At 43.3% G+C, this 18,093-nt stretch overlaps 1 protein-coding gene across 6 annotated transcripts in view; it reads right to left on the bottom strand.

Moving 5' to 3' along the window:
- The window catches only part of LOC132216951 (zinc finger protein 420), an 88,224-nt gene that overhangs the window by 32,916 nt on the left and 37,215 nt on the right, over positions 1-18,093 (bottom strand). For 2 of the 6 annotated variants that reach the window (XM_059666706.1, XM_059666707.1), the window contains 2 exons: positions 7,756-7,844; positions 1,728-1,854 (listed from right to left, as the gene is read on the bottom strand). The exons of 2 other annotated variants lie outside the window; for them this stretch is intronic. In XM_059666706.1, the coding sequence (XP_059522689.1) occupies positions 1,728-1,854; positions 7,756-7,764 (136 nt within the window). In that variant the 5' untranslated portion in view covers positions 7,765-7,844. The remainder of the gene's footprint in view (positions 1-1,727; positions 1,855-7,755; positions 7,845-18,093) is intronic. 2 more of the 6 variants (XM_059666705.1, XM_059666709.1) reach the window with 1 other exon arrangement.

The raw sequence follows: 18,093 nt of genomic DNA, 5'->3' as shown, positions 1-18,093 counted from the left end.
GGGAGTGAGATCAGGCCAGCAGAGGAGGGCAGTTGAGGGCAACCAAGCTGGAAGGGGAGGGCAGTTGGGGGCGAGATCAGGCCAGCAGGGGAGGGTAGTTGGGGGCAAATAGGCTGGCAGGGGAGGGCTGTTGGGGGCAACTAGGCCGGCAGAGGAGGGCAATTGGGGGCAACCAGGCCGGCAGGGGAGGGCAGTTGGGAGCAAGATCAGGCCGGCAGGGGAGGGCAGTTGGGGGCGATCAGGCAGGCAGGCAGAGGTTAGGGGCAATCAGGCAGGCAGAGTGGTTAGGGGCAATCAGGCAGGTAGGCAGAGGCAGTTAGGGGTGATCAGGCAGGCAGGCAGGTGAATGGTTAGGATCCAGCGGTTCCAGATTGTGAGAGGGATGTCCGACTGCCAGTTTAGGCCCAATCCTTGTTTAGGCCGTTAAAGTGTGTATGCATTTTTGGGGGGACACACTGTATTTTTGTTTTCAAATTATTTTTTATTTCTCCCACAAGAATGTAAGTTTCAACAGAATATGAAACTTGTCTAGTTCTTTATTTCTACAATGCCTACTACAGTCCTTGGCACAAAACAGGCCCTCAATAAATATATTTTTAATGAATGAAAACATTTTAAAGAATGCAGATAATGAAATGTCTAAACACAAAAAAATATATGAAAAGGAATTGACCAACAAGTTTATATAAAAGGGTTGTCACTGAGGAAAAGAAGAGTGCCTCCATGCTTTTCTTCTGAAGTCAGAGGCATTTTTTCACAAGACTTGGGCCCTGTTGAAGAATGTACCACACAGTAACTTCATAAAGCCTTCATTGGAAAGAGGACTGAAGGGGCAAGAGATAGTTATATTCCAGTAACATAAAGAGTCCAAAGAATAAAGTGATCAGTTAGGTGGGAAAATCACTTTAATATTAAAGTTTTAATGTATATAGACTCTCTCCTAAAAAAAACTTTCTTAAACAATCACAGGTTCTTCCTGAGCTATTTTATAATAAAAAGTGTTTCTAGCATACTCATTCAATGTGAAATACAAAGTTCTTAAAGTGTAATATTCAACTACAAAACCTAAGTAAGAGAATGTGCTTGTTGCAATGGATCGGGTACACATGAATTGTTAGTGAAATGCATTGAGCCATCATATCCTATATAATAAACGGGTAATAGGCAAATTGTCCCCTCAACCGGAGTTCCACCGGAGTTCAATGGGGGGGAGGGGGGTAGGAGCAGCCCACCAACTGCCTGCAGGTCCTCCCCCCAGCTGGCCTGGCCTGATTGGTCCCAATCAGGGCAGGCCGGCCAGAACCCACCCATGCACAAAGTCCTACACTGGGCCTCTAGTCACTATATAAATAAAATAAGCTCTTCTGTTGTAAAAAAACAACAACATTTATTTATGCATCTATTTTTTTTAATATTAAACTCTTTTAGCAGATCTAAATTATAACAACAAATAGCAAAAGTGTCCCAGAATTCAAATCTAGCCCCTTGATCATTAAGGAAGATAGGAAGGAAGACAGAAGAAAGATAGGTAACTATATTTTAAAGATAAATGTGCCCTATATGAATGTGCCCTATATGAAACTATCTATGTCTGCCTCTAGTAATTTAAAACCATTCATTTGAGAAAAAGAAGAAACCCAGTTAATTACTTAAAAACAACCTTGAAATAACATCATATAAGGATTGATTGCAAAGACAGATCCTAAAATACTATGGGGTATTCTTACCTAGTGACACCAAGTTACTATAGTTCTCCAACATCACATCTCTGTACAAATCCCTTTGAGCAAAGTCCAGGCATTCCCACTCTTCTTGAGAGAAGTCAATGGCAACATCCCTGAACATCACCAATCTCTGAAACAACAAACATAATACTTCTAGTGGATATAAAGAAAATGTATTTTCAGTGTAGGGGGAGATGATGCAGAGCTCTTAACCACAGAGATAACAGAACAAACATGCTAGGAAGTATCTCTCACATGGATGATACTACAAAAATTGGTGCTTCTGAAGTGACAACATGTTCCTTTTTATTCCTGTTGTTGTAGCCATTTCCTGAATATAGAACGTCTCATTATGAACATAGTCTGGGAATTAATAAAGTTAAATAAGTAAAATTATTTTTTAAATGCAATGTCCCAATTAAAAGAAATAGCGTACAGAAGCACCCTGTACAATCTTATCTTGTATATCCTACATGCCCAATAAATGAAAGTTTCCCTTTTTAATTACTATTTAAGAAATAAGAGTCCCTGACACTCTGCCCACCCAATTTGCAGGTCCATTTAAGCCACTTCCAGTGGCTTTTCTATAAAAATGGCCTGTCTTGGCTCATGCTGTGGACTTTCCTAAATTCGCTCAAAGGTTCACAGCATCTGGCCTCAATATGCCACGTACCTCTTGCTAAGTGGTCCCAGACCTGGCACTAGCAGCAGACAAACTTGGTTCACACCTTGATTTCTCCCAGGCATCTCCAAGTAATTTAAAACCATTCATTTGAGAATAAATTACTACCTCTACTAATTTAAATCCATTCATTTGAGAATAAGAAAAAATTCAGTCAATTACTCAAAAACAACCTTGAAATAACATCATATAAGGCACCTCCCAGCACAAGTAGCACCCATCTGCAGATCACTTTGTAGCTCATGCCAACTAGCCCTGGACAAGGCACAGGTAGCAGCTAACCTTAGTCTGAACCTTCCAAAAAGGCCCAGAGCCAGTGTGTGGCCAGCTTCATACTAAACTGGAGTACCACCCAACCACGTCCACAAGCAACACACTCCAGGGGCAGAATTGGCGGGGACCAGAGCCCCGCAGAGGTAAGTTCTACTCTGGGGGGTCAGCCTCTACACCAGTGATGGCGAACCTATGACACGCGTGTCAGAGGTGACATGTGAACTCATTTTTTTGGTTGATTTTTCTTTGTTAAATGGCATTTAAATATATAAAATAAATATCAAAAGTATAAGTCTTTGTTTTACTATGGTTGCAAATATCAAAAAATTTCTATATGTGACACGGCACCAGAGTTAAATTAAGGTTTTTCAAAATGCTGACACGCCGAGCTCAAAAGGTTCGCCATCACTGCTCTACACTGTAGTTCCTCTACTGTAGTCATGGCTGGTCAATCCCTCCCACTGATAAACCAACAACAATCAAGGAGGATACACATAGCCCACACACAGGGTATGTATAAACTGCCCAGCTCAGATGATAGGAGAGGCTACCCCACTGAGCTCTACAGAACACCTACTACATTAAGACATACTACTAAGCCAAAACCAGTTTGGCTCAGTGGATAGAGCGTCGGCCTGTGGACTGAAAGGTCCCAGATTCGATTCCGGTCAAGGGCATGTACCTTGGTTGCAGGTACATGCCCAGTAGGAGATGTGCAGGAGGTAGCTGATCGATGTTTCTCTCTCATCGATGTTTCTAACTCTCTATCTCTCTCCCTTCCTCTCTGTAAAAAATCAATAAAATATATTTTTAAAAAAAGACATACTACTAAGACTTGGAGATATAGCAGATCTACCAACTATACAGAAACAAACATAGGAAAGCAGCCAAAATGGTGAGACAAAGAAACATGTCCCAAATGGAAGAACAGGAAACATCCTCATAAAAAGAAGTAAATGAAATAAAGGATATCAAATTACCAGATACTTCAAAACAACAGTTATAAGAATGCTTGGGGAACTTAGTGAGAAAACTTCAACAGCATTTTAAAAAACCACACCTAGAGATCATAAAAAAAGAACCACTCAGAAATGAAAAATACACTAACTAAAATGAGGAATACACTAGAAAGAATCAACAGCAGATTAGATAAAGCAGAGGATCAAGAGGATCAAATCAGCGATTTGGAAGTCAAGATAGCAGGAAACAAACACCCAATTAGTGTAGCAAAAAAAAGGATAGTTTAAGGAAACTCTGACACAATATCAAGCATACCATCATTCATATCATAAGGGTAGCAAAAAGAGAAGAGAGAGATTAAGGAATTGAAAACATGCTTTAAAAATAATGACTGAAAACTTCCCTAACCTGGTGAGGGAAAAAGATACTCAAGTCCAAGAAGCACAGCGAGTCCCAAACAAGATGAACCCAAGAAGCCCACTGGAGTACCACCCAATTAAAATTATGAGTACCATCATAATTAAAATGCCAAAGGTTAAAGATAGAGAATCTTGAAAAGTAGCAAGAGAAAAGCAGTTAGTTACCTAAAAGGAAGCCCCATAACGCTGTCAACAGAAACTTTGCAAGCTAGATTAGCATAAAATATTTGAAGTGATGAAAAACAAGAACCTATAACCAAGATTATTCTACCCAGAAAAGCTATCATTTAGAATCAGAGGACAAAGAGCTTCTGAGATAAAATGTTAAAGCATTCATCACCACTAAACCAGTATTACAAGAAACATCAAAGGGTCAGAAGAAAGAAGAAAGAAGAAAATAAGGAGAAGAAGAAAGAAGAAAAGAAGAAGAAAGGAGGAGAGGAAATAAAAAGATAAAAAAAAATATGAGTAATAAAATGGCAATAAATATATATCTATGAATAATTACTTTAAAAGCAAATGGATTAAATTCTCCAATCAAAAGACACAGGGTGGCTAAATGAATAAAATAACAAGACCCTTACATATGCTGTCCACAAGAGACTCACTTAAAATCAAGACACAAACAGACCGAAAGTAAAGGGATAGAAGATATTTCATGAAAATGGGAAGAAAACAAAAACAAAAAAGCTGGTGTAACAATACTTATACTGGTCAAAATAGACTTTAAAACAAAGGTTATAATGAGACAAAGAAGCACCCAGCAATTCCACTTATTGGTATTTATCCAAAATAACCCAAAACATTAATTCAAAAATATATATGTATCCACATGCTCAATGCAGCATTATTTACACAGCCAAGATATGGAAGCAACCTAAGTGTCCATCAATAGGGGTAAATGAATAAAAAAAAGTGGTACATATATACATTGGGATACGACTCAATTATAAAAAAAAAAAAAGAATGAAATCTTGCCATCTGCAATAACATGAATAGACCTAAAGAGTTTTGTGCTGAGTGAAATAAGTCAGACAAAGAAAAATTTCATATGATTTCTAAAAAACAAAATAAATGAACAAGCAGAATAGAAATAGAATCAAAGATTCAGAGAACATTTTGACAGTTGACAGATGGGAGGGAGGATTAGGAGCATGGGTGAAAAAGATGAAAGGACTAAGAAGTACAAATTAGTAGTTACAGAATAATCATGTAAAATATAACATAGGGAATGTAGTCAAAATTTGTAATAACTATGTATGGTGTCAGATGGTTACTAGTTTTATCAGGGTGAGCAATGCCGTACACCTGAAACTAATATAATATTATATATCAACTATAATTGAAAAATAAAAAATGTACTAAAATAGAAATAAGAAAAATAACTGGGTAAATGTTTCTGTAAAATCTTATATCTATTATAAAATAAGATTTGCAAAAAAATGAATATATTAAAACTTCAAGTTTGTTGTTATATTAGAATATTGCATCATAGGCATTTTCCTTGTTACTAATAATTTAGTAAGTATTTTTCACAGGCTGCAGAATTGCTCCAAATAATCAATATATCTTGATTTAATGGCATGAATATTTGAACATTGTAGGTTATATAAAAATCTCATAAGCATTTCTTCATTTGGGGAGTTTATAATTCTCAATAGCTTTTGCATGTGAATGATGATCTGTCTTATTATTAATCAAGATGATGAACATAATGAACATGACTTTTTCTTGTCTTAAGCAACATAAAGATGGAAAAGATTAATTCAAACTTAAACATTCAAGATTAGCACACAATATTGAATCTCAAAATCACCTATATTATTGGTATCAATTATGGATTCCCCGGGAAGATCCATGATCTCTCTGTATTCAATCCTTAATCATAAAGCTCACAAAGCCTGGATTTTCAATTTATGGAGACTGAGCAGAGTCAAAACCAACTCCTACCTTGCTTAACTGGGAAATTTAGGTCTAAAGAATAGATCAAAGTTTTCTCAGGTATAGTACCATTTAACATTCTTCTCTATCTTGTAAAATCGGGAAATTTTCTTTTGCTGTATCACTCAGTGATTCTAGTTAAAGATGTTCAATAAATTAATGAATAAGTATATGAATATAGGTTAGATTAGACAGACATACTTAGAGATGACACTATCTACACTAATAAAAGAGAATGATGCAAAATGACTGTACCTTCATGACACCCTCCAGCCAATCAGGAGTGAGTATGCAAATTAATCCAACAAAGCTGGCAGGTTAATTTGCATATGCAGGTGCCGAGCGGTGGGGTGGGACACTTGCATCATCAACATGGCGACGATGCGGGTGTTATGCACTGCCCCAGCTGCTCCAGGCCCCTGGGCAGCATGGGAAGGCGGAAAGGCGGCTCCGAGCTGGAGCAAAGGCAGAAAGGTGGCTCTGGCCAGAGCGAAGGCGGTGTTGGCAGCCAGGGGAAGGAAGGCCCATTCTTGCACAAATCTTCGTGCATTGGGCCTCTAGTCTGTATCATAAAAGGCCTGTGGTAGTCATGCCGGAACGGCATCAAGACCAAACTAGCAATGTGGCCTGATCAGGCCATGGGGCATGGGGCTGGCAGGCCAACCTCATGACCCCTCTACTGCTGGCCTGCCCCTGATCGAACTCTCCCACCCTGATCAAGAGTGGGGTGGCCAGCCAAATGCCCCTTCCCCTCCCACTGGCCAGCCCTGCCCCCAATTAGCCCTCCCCACCATGATAGGCCTGCAGCCCCACCCCCTGGCCAGCCTTCCATGATGGCACCCCCCACCCCAATAGGGGTCGGGGCTGGGCGGCCAACCTCCTGCAGCTCCTCCCCCAGCCAGCCATGCCCCTGATGGGCCCCCACCACCCTGATTGGCCTTCAGCCCCTACCCCTGGCCAGCCCCACCCCTGGTAGCCCCCCCAACTCAATAGGGGGCAGAGCTGGCTGGTCAACCTCCCACAGCTCCTCCCCCCAGCCAAGCCCATACCCTGTGGGCCCCCACCACCCCAATCAGGGTCAGGGTCAGCCAGCCAACCACCCATTGCCCCTCCCCCAGGCTGCTGGTCCCCAATCAGCACCCGCACCCTATTCAGTGGTGGGGGCTGGGCCAGCCAGCCCACTGCCCCTCCCCATGGCAGGCCCTGCCCCCAGTTAGCCCCCCAACCCCAATCGGGGGCGGGGCCCACCGGCCAATTACTCGTGGCCCCTTCCCCCAGCCGGCCCGGCCCTGATCAGCCCGATCAGGGTTGGCCAGCCAACCTCCCACCATCTCCTCCTCCTCACAGGCCCAGCCCCGATCTGCCCTGATTAAGACCGAACTGGCTGGACCCTACCTGTGTGCAAATTCGTGCACTGGGCCTCTAGTCTATAATAATAAAAGCATAATATGCTAATTAGACCAGACGGCCGAACAGCAGAACAATTGTCCGGACACTTGTCTGGATGACCTTCCAGATGAAGCCGGGGCTGTAAGGACCGAGGCAGCCACTATGGCTGCAGGGGCTGAGCCCCTTGCACAAATTTCGTGCATCAGGCCTCTAGTCATTTATAAGAATGGAATAAACTGGGGAGCATATTCCTGAATGGGGTCAGTTAGGAAGGAAGTTTCAGAAATAAGGAATGCAAATATGCACATACTATGTAAAAACAAAACAAAAACAACAAAAAAAGTGAAAGGAGAAAACACCAAGTTACCTGAGCCATGATTTTTATGGCTACATGAAATTATTAATCCTCTCCTGGATTCCTATCTTGGAGAGGCACAGCATCTGGAAAAGGCAGTGCTGGAGAGGAGAAAACAGAACCATGAGACTATGCCTTTCACAAAGCTCCAAATGAGTTATATTAGAATTACCTTTGTTACACTCCTCTTCCTGTCACTTGCTCCCATTCCTAAAATACACACTAAGCAGGATATAGGTGGTGGTTCATATCTCTGTCAAACTCAGCGCTCTCTATATTAAGATATATATATACAAAAAACGACTCTACCATTCCTCAAATAAAACTTATGGACAACACATTTATACATTATGCCAAAAATGGATAATGACCAGCTGTTATATTTAAGTATATTAATGATCACACACAACTACAGAAGGCACAAATAATTAAATGCTTACAACTAAATAAAATGAACAAATTTAGATTTATAAGATGATAATATTCAACTAAGTATGGTGGACATATTTTTATTTATGTTTGCCATTTTGAAAAAAGTGACATGTATATTAAGTATGTGTGTATACAAGTAAGTGTGTAGAATAAGTGAAATTTATTATCTACAAATTAAGGCTTCTACAAGTGTGTGCTATTCATAAGTCAAATGACACAAGTAGTGTTGCCATTAGTGCTGAGACTTTTTAAAGTTGTTTTTAAATATCTCAGTAAATTTCAGAATAAAACAAAGTTTACAAGATGATAAATCTTTCTCAAACAAACCAGCCTTCCTGGTTTAGCAATAATACTAAAGTAGATGATAAATCTAGATATTTGACAAAAATGCTCTCTGTGAGAGGTTCTAGATCCATATAATTATAAACTTATTTTTTTCCTCAGCTATGGTTTTTGTTTGTTTGTTTGGTTTTTTTTGCAGGTATTTTATTTTGTAAGGTTTTTTTGTTGTTCATTTGTTTATTTAGGGGTTTTTTTTGCAGGTATTTTTTTTTAAAAAAATTCTTTATTGTTGAAAGTATTACATATGGCCCCCTTCTTCCCCAATTGACTGCCTCCAGGCCCCACATCCCCCACCCCAAGCTTTCAGCACCCTACTGTCTATGTCCATGGGTTATGCATATATGAATACAAGGTCTTTGACTGATTACCTCCCATCCACCCACCCACCCTAGTCTTCCCTCTGAGATTCTGCACTCTGTTCCATGCTTCCATGTATCTGAATCGACTCTGTTCATCAGTTTATTTTGTTACTTAGATTCCACATGAGTGTAATCATGTGATACATGACTTTCTCTGACTGTCTTATTTCACATAGCATGATACTCTCCAGGTCCCAACATATGGTCTCAAAGGGTTTTTTACTGCTGCACAGTATTCCATGGTATAAATGTACCACAGCTTTTTTTATCCACTAATCTACTGATGGGCACTTGGGCTGTTTCCAGATCTTAGCTATCCTATATAATAATAGACAAACATGGTAATTAACCGTACCTCCAACATGCTTCCCATTGGCTAATCAGGGCGATATGCAAATTAACTGCCAACCAAGATGGTGGCCGGCAGCCAGGCAGCTGAAGTGAACAGGAGGCTTGCTTGCTCCAGTGAAGGAGGAAGCCAAGGTTCCCCGACTACCGCTGCCAGCCTCTGAGCTTGCAGTCTAAGAAACATTGTTGCAATTATAGAAGCTAAAACAATCCCCATGCTTTCAGCCAGCTGGCTGAGCTGGAGTTGCAACAGTGTTTCAATTATAGAAGCCAAACTAACCAGATACCTGCTTTCAGCAGCCGAGGTTTCAGAGCTGGAGCTGAGCCTCAGAGGTAAAGCCGGCTCTCAGTTCCAGTGACAGCCATAGAAGGTAAATAAATCCCAGAATAAAAAAAAAAAAAGGAGCAGTTGGGAGCTTCAGTCACCCACCAGCCTGAAAACAGCCCTCAGCCCCTCACCCAGACTGGCCAGGCACCCCAGTGGGGACCCCCACCCTGAAGGGGTGTGACCAGCTGCAAACAGCCATCATCCCCTCATACAGACTGGCCAGGCACCCCAGTGGGGACCCCCATCCTGATCCAGGACACTCTTCAGGGCAACGCAGCCAGCCCCCACCAGTGCACCAGGCCTCTATCCTATATAGTAAAAGGGTAATATGCCTCCCAGCACTGGGATCAGTGAAGCCGCGAGGCCTCCCAAACCCGGGATCAGCGGAGTTGCGAGGCCTCACGCCCTGGGATCAGCGGAGCCATGAAGCCTCCCAGCACCGGGATCAGCAGAGCTGCGAGGCCTCCCGAACCCAGGATCAGCGGAGCCGCGAGGCCTCATGCCCCAGGATCAGTGGAACCGCGAGGCCTCCCGGCACCGGGATCAGCGGAGCTGCGAGGCCTCCTAGCACCAGGATCAGTGGAGCAGTGAGGCCTCACTGCCCCTTTGTCAAGCAGAGCCGCGAGGCCTCCTAGCACCAGGATCAGAGGAGCAGCAAGGCCTCCTGGCCCCTGGAGCAGCGTGACAGAAGGCAGCACCCAAACCCCCTGATCGCCCTGCAGCTCTGTGTGTGACAGGAGGCGGGGCCACAACCTCCCTATCCACCCTGCTCTGCTCATGACAGGGGAAGGCGCCCCAACCCCCTGATCGGCCCTGCTCTGTGCCTAATAGGGGGGAGCTCCCCAACCCCCTGATCGGCCCTGCTGTGTGTGACAGGGCGCAGCGCTCCAACCCCCCCATGGGCCCTGCTCTGTGGGTGACGGGGTGGAGCCGCAACCTCCCCATCGGCCCAGCCCCGGTGTGACGGGGGGAGTGCCCCAACCCCCTGATTGGCCCTGCTCTGTGGGTGACGGGGGGGCTCCCCAACCACCTGATCGGCCCTGCTGTGTGTGTGACAGGGTACGAAGCCCCAACCCCCCTGATGGGCCCTGCTCTGTGCATGACAGGGGGCAGCGCCCCAACCCCCTGATCGGCCCTGCTCTGTGCATGACAGGGGGTGGTGCCGCAACCTCCCCATCAACCCTGCCCTGAGTGTGACAGGGGGAGTGCCCCAACCCCTGATTGGCCCTGCTCTGTGTGTGACAGGGGACTGTGCCCCAACTCCCCAATCGGCCCTGCTCTGAGCCCAACCAGGGGCTGCACCTAGGGATTGGGCCTGCCCTCTGCCACCCGGGAGGGGGCCTAAGCCAGCAGGTCATTATCTACCAAGGGGTCCCAGACTGTGAGAGGGCACAAGTGGGGCTGAGGGACACCCTCCCTGCCAGTGCACAAATTTTTGTGCACCAGGCCTCTAGTCTACACTAATAAAAGAGAAAAATGGTAATTGGCGTACGACGATACCCTTTTTATTGGCTAATCAGGGCTATATGCAAATTAACTGCCAACTATGATTGGCAGTTACCTGCCAACTAAGATTGGCATTTAACTGCCAACAAGATGGTGGTTAATTTGCATATGTAGGCACAATGCAGGGAGGCAAAAGGGAAAGCAGGAAGAAGCCCCCTGACACTGACAGTGATCGGAAACCCAGGGGGGAGCTAAGAGCTGGGGGGCAGGGCAAAGGTGGCCCTGGGGCCGCCTTTGCCCTGCCCCCCAGCCATGATCGGAGAATCAGTTGCCTTTGCCGCCCTGGCCAGTGATAGCAGGAAGTAGGGGTGGAGCCAGCGATGGGAGCTGGGCACGGTCAAAGCTGGCAGTCCCGGGAGCTAGGGGCCCCTTGCCTGGGCCTAAAGTGAAGCCCACAATCGCGGGGCCGCTGCAGCTGTGGGTCCCCGCTGCCCGGGCCGAACGCCTAGGCCAGAGGCATCAGGCCTGGGCAAGGGGCCGATCCTGTGATTGGAGGGTGATGGGGGTCAACGCCTGAGGGCTCCCAGTATGTGAGAGGGGGCAGGCTGGGCTGAGGGACACTCCCCCCCGCCCCACACCCAGTGCACGAATTTCGTGCACCGGGCCCCTAGTCTATAATAAAAGTGTAATATGCTAATTAGACCAGACATCCTTCCAGACAACCTTCCAGATGAAGCCAGGGCTACAAGGGTCGAGGCAAGCTGCCGTGGCTGCAACTGACCAGCGGGCTGTGGCGGGTTACCAGGGCCTCCCTCTGCGAGGGAAGGCCAGGTCCCGGGTGCCTACAGTGGCTGGAGGGAAGCCGGTGCCAGCAGCCAGAGGAAGGAAGGCCTACTCATGCACGAATTTCATGCATTGGGCCTCTCATAGTAAATAATGCTGCTATGAACATAGGGGTGCATATATTCTTTCTGATTGGTGTTTCGGGTTTTGTAGGATATATGCCTAGAAGTGGGATCACTGGGTCAACTGCCAGTTCCATATTTAATTTTTTGAGGAAACTCTATACCCATGGTCAGCAAACTGTGGCTCGCAAGCCACATGCGTCTCTTTGGCCCCTTGAGTGTGGCTCTTCCACAAAATACCATGTGCAGGCGTGCGTTCAGTGCGGTTGAAACTTTGTGGCCCATGTGCAGAAGTCAGTTTTCGGCCTGGGCGAGTCTATTTTGAAGAAGTACTGTTGATATTTGGCTCTGTTGACTAGTGAGTTTGCTGACCACTGCTCTATACTGTTTTCCATAATGGTTGCACTGATCTACATTCCCACCAGCAGTGTACTAGGGTCCTCTTTTCTCCACATCCTTGCCAGCGCTTGTCATTTGTTGAAAAGTGTGAGGTGACACTGCATTGTCGTTTTAATTTGCATCTCTCTGATTATCAGTGACTGTGAGCATTTTTTCATATGACTCTTGGCCATCTGTATGACCTCTTTGGAGAAGTGTCTATTTAGGTCCTTTGACCATTTTCTTAGTGGATTGTTTGTCCTCCTTTTGCTAAGTTGTATAAATTCCTTATATAATTTGGATATTAACCCTTTATCAGATATATCATTGCCAAATATGTTCTCCCATACTGTGGGCTCCCTTTTCAATTTGTTGATGGTTTCTTTTGCTGTGCAGCTTTTAGTTTTAATGTAGTCCCATTTGTTTATTTTCTCCTTAGTTTCCATTGCCCTAGATGTATCTGTAAACATATTGCTATGCGAGATGTCTGAGATTGTGCTGCCTATTGTTTCTTCTAGGATTTTTATGGCTTCACAGCATACATTTAAGTTTTTTATCCATTTTCAGTTTATTCTTGTGTATGATGGAAGTTAGCAGTCTAGTTGCATTTTTTTTTGCATGTATCTAATTTTCCCAATACCATTTATTGAAGAGACTGTCTTGACTCTATTGTATGCTCTTGTCTCCTTTGTCAAATATTGAGCATAATGGCTTGGGACGATTTCTGGGGTTTCTGTTCTGTTCTATATGCCTGTTCTTGTGCCAGTACCAGACTATTTTTATTACAGTGGCTTTGTAGTAGAACTTAAAATCTGGTACTGTGATTCCTCCCACTTTTTTTCTTTCTCAAGATTACCGCACCTATTCAGGTTCTTTTTGATTCCATATAATTTTGGGTAGTATTTGTTCTAGCTCTGTAAAATATGTTGTTGTTATTTTAATAGGAATTGCATTGAATCTGTAGATCGCCTTTGGTAGTATGGAAATTTTGATGATGTTAATTCTACCAATCCATGAACACGGTATATTCTTCAACTTGTTTATATCTTCTTCTATCTTTTCAACATCCTGTAGTTTTCTGAGTACAAGTCTTTTGCCACCCTTGGTTAAGTTTATTCCTAAATATCTGCTTTTTTTGTTGTTGTTGCAATGAAAAGTGGGATTGTTTGTTTAGTTTCTCTTTCTGAGAATTCATTATTGGTGTATCAATAATGGGTGTTGATTTTGGGGTGTTGATTTTGTATCCTGGTACATTGCCAAATTCATTTAATAAATCTAGCAGTTTTTTGGTGGAGTCTTTAGGGTTGTCTATGTCATCTGCAAATAATGAGTTTCACTTCTCCTTTATAATTTGGATGCCTTTTGTTTCTTCTTCTTGTCCAACTGCATAGCTAGGATTCCCAGTACTATATTGAATAAGAGTTGAGTGGACATCCCTGTCTTGTCCCTGCTCTTAGTGGAAATGGTTTTAGTTTTTGCTCATAGGTTCACTATAGGTTTGTCATATATGACCTTTATCATGTTGAGATATGCTCCCTCTATTCCCACTTTGCTGAAAGTTTTATCAAAAATAGGTATTGGATTTTGTCAAATGCTTTTTCTGCATCTATTGATATGACCATGTGATTTTTGTCTTTCAATTTGTTTATGTTGTTTATGTGATATATCACATTTATTGATTTACAAATATTGTACCAGCCTTGCATCCCTGGAATAAATCCTACTTGGTTGGTGTATGATCTTTTTAATATATTGCTTGATCCGATTTACTAATATTTTTTTGAGGATTTTAGCATCTGTTTATCAGGAATATTGGCCTGTAATTCTCTTTCTTTTTAGTGTCTTTATGTGGTTTTCAAATTAGGATAATGATGTACTCATAAAAAGAGCTTGAAAGTGTACCTTCCTCTTGGATTTTTTGAAATAGCTTGAGGAGTATAGGTGATAGTTCTCCTTTCTATGTTTGGTAAAACTGCCCTGTGAAGCCATCTGAACCTGGGCTTTTATGTGCTGGGATTTTTTTAATAACTGCTTCTGTTTCATCAGTTGTTATTGGCCTATTCAGGTTTTCCGATTCTTCCTGGTCAGTTTTGGGAGACTGTATTTTCTAGGAATTTATCCATTTCATCCCCATTGTCAAACTTGTTGGCATATAGTTGTTCTGTGGTGTCAGTGATTACTTCTCTGCTTTCATTTCTGATTTTATTTATTTGGATCCTCTATCTTTGTTTCTCTTTGATGAGTCATGCACATGGAAAGGGGGGAAAAAACCTGGCATAGCAATATTCATGTCAGACAAAATAGACTTCAAAACAAAGGCCATAACAAGAGACAAGGAAGGCCACTTCATAATACTAAAGGGAATGATTTGACAAGAAAATATAACGCTTGTAAACATATATGCACCCAATATAGGAGCATCCAAGTACATTAAAAAACTCTTGATGAACATTAGGAGAAAGATTAACAACAACAGTCATAGTGGGAGACTTTATCACCCCACTGACATCACTGCATAGATATTCCAGACAAACTATTAACAAAGAAACAGAGGACTTAAAAGACACACTAGATCAGATGGATCTAACCAATATTTACAGAACATTTCACCCTAAAGCAACAGAATATGCATTCTTCTCAAGTGCACTTGGAACATTCTTAAAGATAGACCACATGTTAGGGCACAAAACAAGTCTACACAAATTCAAGAAGACTGATATAAAACCAAGCATCTTCTCAGATTACAATGGGATAAAGTTAGAAATCAACTACAATTTAAAAAATTCTAAAACACTGAAATACATGGAAGCTAAACCAATGAATGGGTTACCAATGAGATCAACAAGAAATTAAAAACTTCCTGGAAACAAATGAAAATGAATACACAACCACCCAAAACCTATGGGACATGGCAAAAGCAGTCCTGAGAGGGAAGTTCATAGCACTACAGGCCTACCTCAATAAACAAGAAAAAGGACTAATAAACTATCTAATCCTAAAACAAAATGAATTAGAGAACAGCAAGAAAAACCTGGAGAAAGCAGGAAGGAAATAATAAAGATCAGAGCAGAAATAAATGACATAGAGACAAAAAGCCAAACAAACAAACAAAAAAACAGTACAAAAGAGCAATAAATCCAAGAGTGGGTTTACTTTGAAAAGATAAACAGGATCGATGAACTGCTAGCCAGAATCATCAAGAAACAAAAAGAGAGAGGACCCAAATAAATAAAATCAGAGATGAAAGAAGCAATATAACAACAGACACCAAAGAAATATAAATACTATGAACAAATATGCCAACAAGCTGGACAATGTAGATGGAATGGACAAATTTCTAGAAATATACAATCTTCCAAAACTCAATCAGGAAGAATCAGAAAACCTGAGGAGGCCAATAACAACTGATAAAATTGAAGCACTAAAAAAACTTCCAGCAAACAAAAGTCCTTGATTGGATGGATTTACAGGTGAGTTTTAGCAAACATTCAAAGAACTAACAGCTACCCTGTTCAAATTATTCCAAAAACTTCAAGAGGAAGGAACACTTCCAAGCTCTTTTTATGAAGCCAGCATTATTCTAATTCAAAAACCAGATAAAGACACGACAAAGAAAGAAAATTACAGGTCAATATGCCTGATGAACACATATGCTAAAATCCTCAACAAAATATTAGCAAATAAGATCCAGCAATATATTAAAAAGATCATACACAGAGACAAAATGGCAGTGGAATAGACGGATGTGTCCCGAGCCTTGTCCCAGAGCAGATAGAACAAGCAACTAAATCAAATAACATCCACCTGGAATTGGTGAAGTATATACAGCTGGTGAGACAATCCCCAGCCAGGAAGGAAAGAGGACACCTGGAGAACAGTAAAATCAGGGACCTGGGCTGGAGAGAACTGAGACCTCTAAGCCCAGAGGGTCAGAGGCAAACTGCATGGCACTGAGGCCTTGTCCTTTGTGGCATGTGTGCATGCCACAGCTTCTGACTTGACTGTGAAAAGGTCTGCAGGACTGCTGGTAGCAGGGGATTCCAGATCTGGGTCCACAGTCATAGAGACTGAGCCCAGAGGGGGCATTCTGGATGGCTGCCCAGACCGCACTGTGCAGGGAGGAGAGGGGTTCACACAGGCACAGTTCTTTCCCCTCTTTTTGGTCTTTGCTTTTGTTCACTGAACCTAGTTCATAGGACCTTTCAAACACAAACACTCACCTGTGGCTGAGGTGCAGGAGGAGGTACAGGACTTGTGGAGTCTGGGGAGAGGCTGGGGTGAGGAGAGGGTCCAGGACAGGTGACCGCAAGTCTGGCACTGAGTCATACCTGACACGCGCAACCTACGTAGCCATTTTCTCCTGAAGAGATAGCCCCTCTCTGCAGTCTCCAGGCAACCAATACAGCCACACCCAGACTACACCCTGAGTGGCACAAAGAATAATTTTTTTAAAAAATCGGAATAGTCCCCCTGGCTGGCCTAAAGAGAGGCCTTCAGTCCCACACACAGTACAGAAGAGTGGGATCTTAAAACCAGCCAAAGGAATGACACTTCACTTTTTCATTTTATTTTACTTTACTTTTTAATCCTACTTTTTAATCAATTTAACTTTTATTATTATTATTATTATTTTCTTTTCTTTCTCTTTCTTCTTATCCATTCATCCTCTTTCTACTTCCTCTATACAGAACTGAGGTCCTCTCCATATTTATCCAATTCTTAACCTTACTTTCTGTATATAAGATTCTGCCCCCACCCTCTTTACTGGGTACTTGGTGTTTGTATGTTCTGGTTTACCTGTTTGTTCTCTGGTGTTTTCTCCCCAAATATATATATTTTTTTCCTTTTTCTTCTTTTTCTTTTCTCTCATACCATGTTTTCTCTCTTCGATATCATTTGTGCTCTCTTTTCTTTCCCCTAATTCTCTTTTCTCTGGTGGTCACTTATATTGGGGTTATCAGTGTTGTGAGTACATTCGTGTTTTGTTCCCTTTGTGTCATGTCTTGTCAAGGTGAATTTTATCCTGTTTGGCCAATATGCTCGAGAGAAAGCCACAGAAGCAGGTACCTGGAGAGGAGACTCCACCCATGAATGGGTCAATAACACTCCAGAAACAACTACAGAGGCAGGAAGAAGGCAGCAGTGAGAGAGAGAGCGCGAGTGACTGAGAAAAGAGGAGTGTGTGGTCGTGTGGGTGTGTGAATGAGGAATAGTTAGATCCTGCAAGACCTTTGGGGGCAGGCTAACCAGGCTCGCCTAACTAGGCAGCCTCTGCTACCATTGCAAATAGTCCTGGAGTGGCCGGCTCTTCCTCAGAGGCCTCAGGTGTGGTCTCATGGTCACTGAGACACCAGCCACCCCAGGTGAAGGGTCCTGTGAGTTCCGAAGCATGCTACCCTCTGACTGGCCCAACACTTTAGCTAAGGGCACTGTGACCACGCAAGAAGCAGCCACATGAGCAGCCCACTCTTGTCCGAGGAGCACCAGCCCCATGAGCAGCCCACCCCAGGCCAAGGAGTGGCAGCCTTACGCGGCATGCCCCCATCTAAGGAGCAGCAGCTGTGCGAATGGCCAGCCCCCTCCATCCGATGAGCAGCAGCTTTGAGCATAGCCCACCTCCGTCCGAGAAGCAGCAGTCACATGAGCAGGAGCCATACACAACCCGTACCCATCTGAGGAGCAGCAGCACACAAGCAGCCCGCCCCCGTCCAAGGAGCAGCAGTCGCATGAGCAGCCCGCCCCCATCTGAGGAGCAGCAGCTGTGCAAGCAGCCTACCCCTGTACGAGGAGGAGCAGAACTGCGAGCAACCAA

Source organism: Myotis daubentonii, chromosome 15, assembly GCF_963259705.1.
Source record: "Myotis daubentonii chromosome 15, mMyoDau2.1, whole genome shotgun sequence".
Taxonomy (NCBI): domain Eukaryota; kingdom Metazoa; phylum Chordata; class Mammalia; order Chiroptera; family Vespertilionidae; genus Myotis; species Myotis daubentonii.
This window is presented reverse-complemented; position numbering and strand designations above follow the sequence as displayed.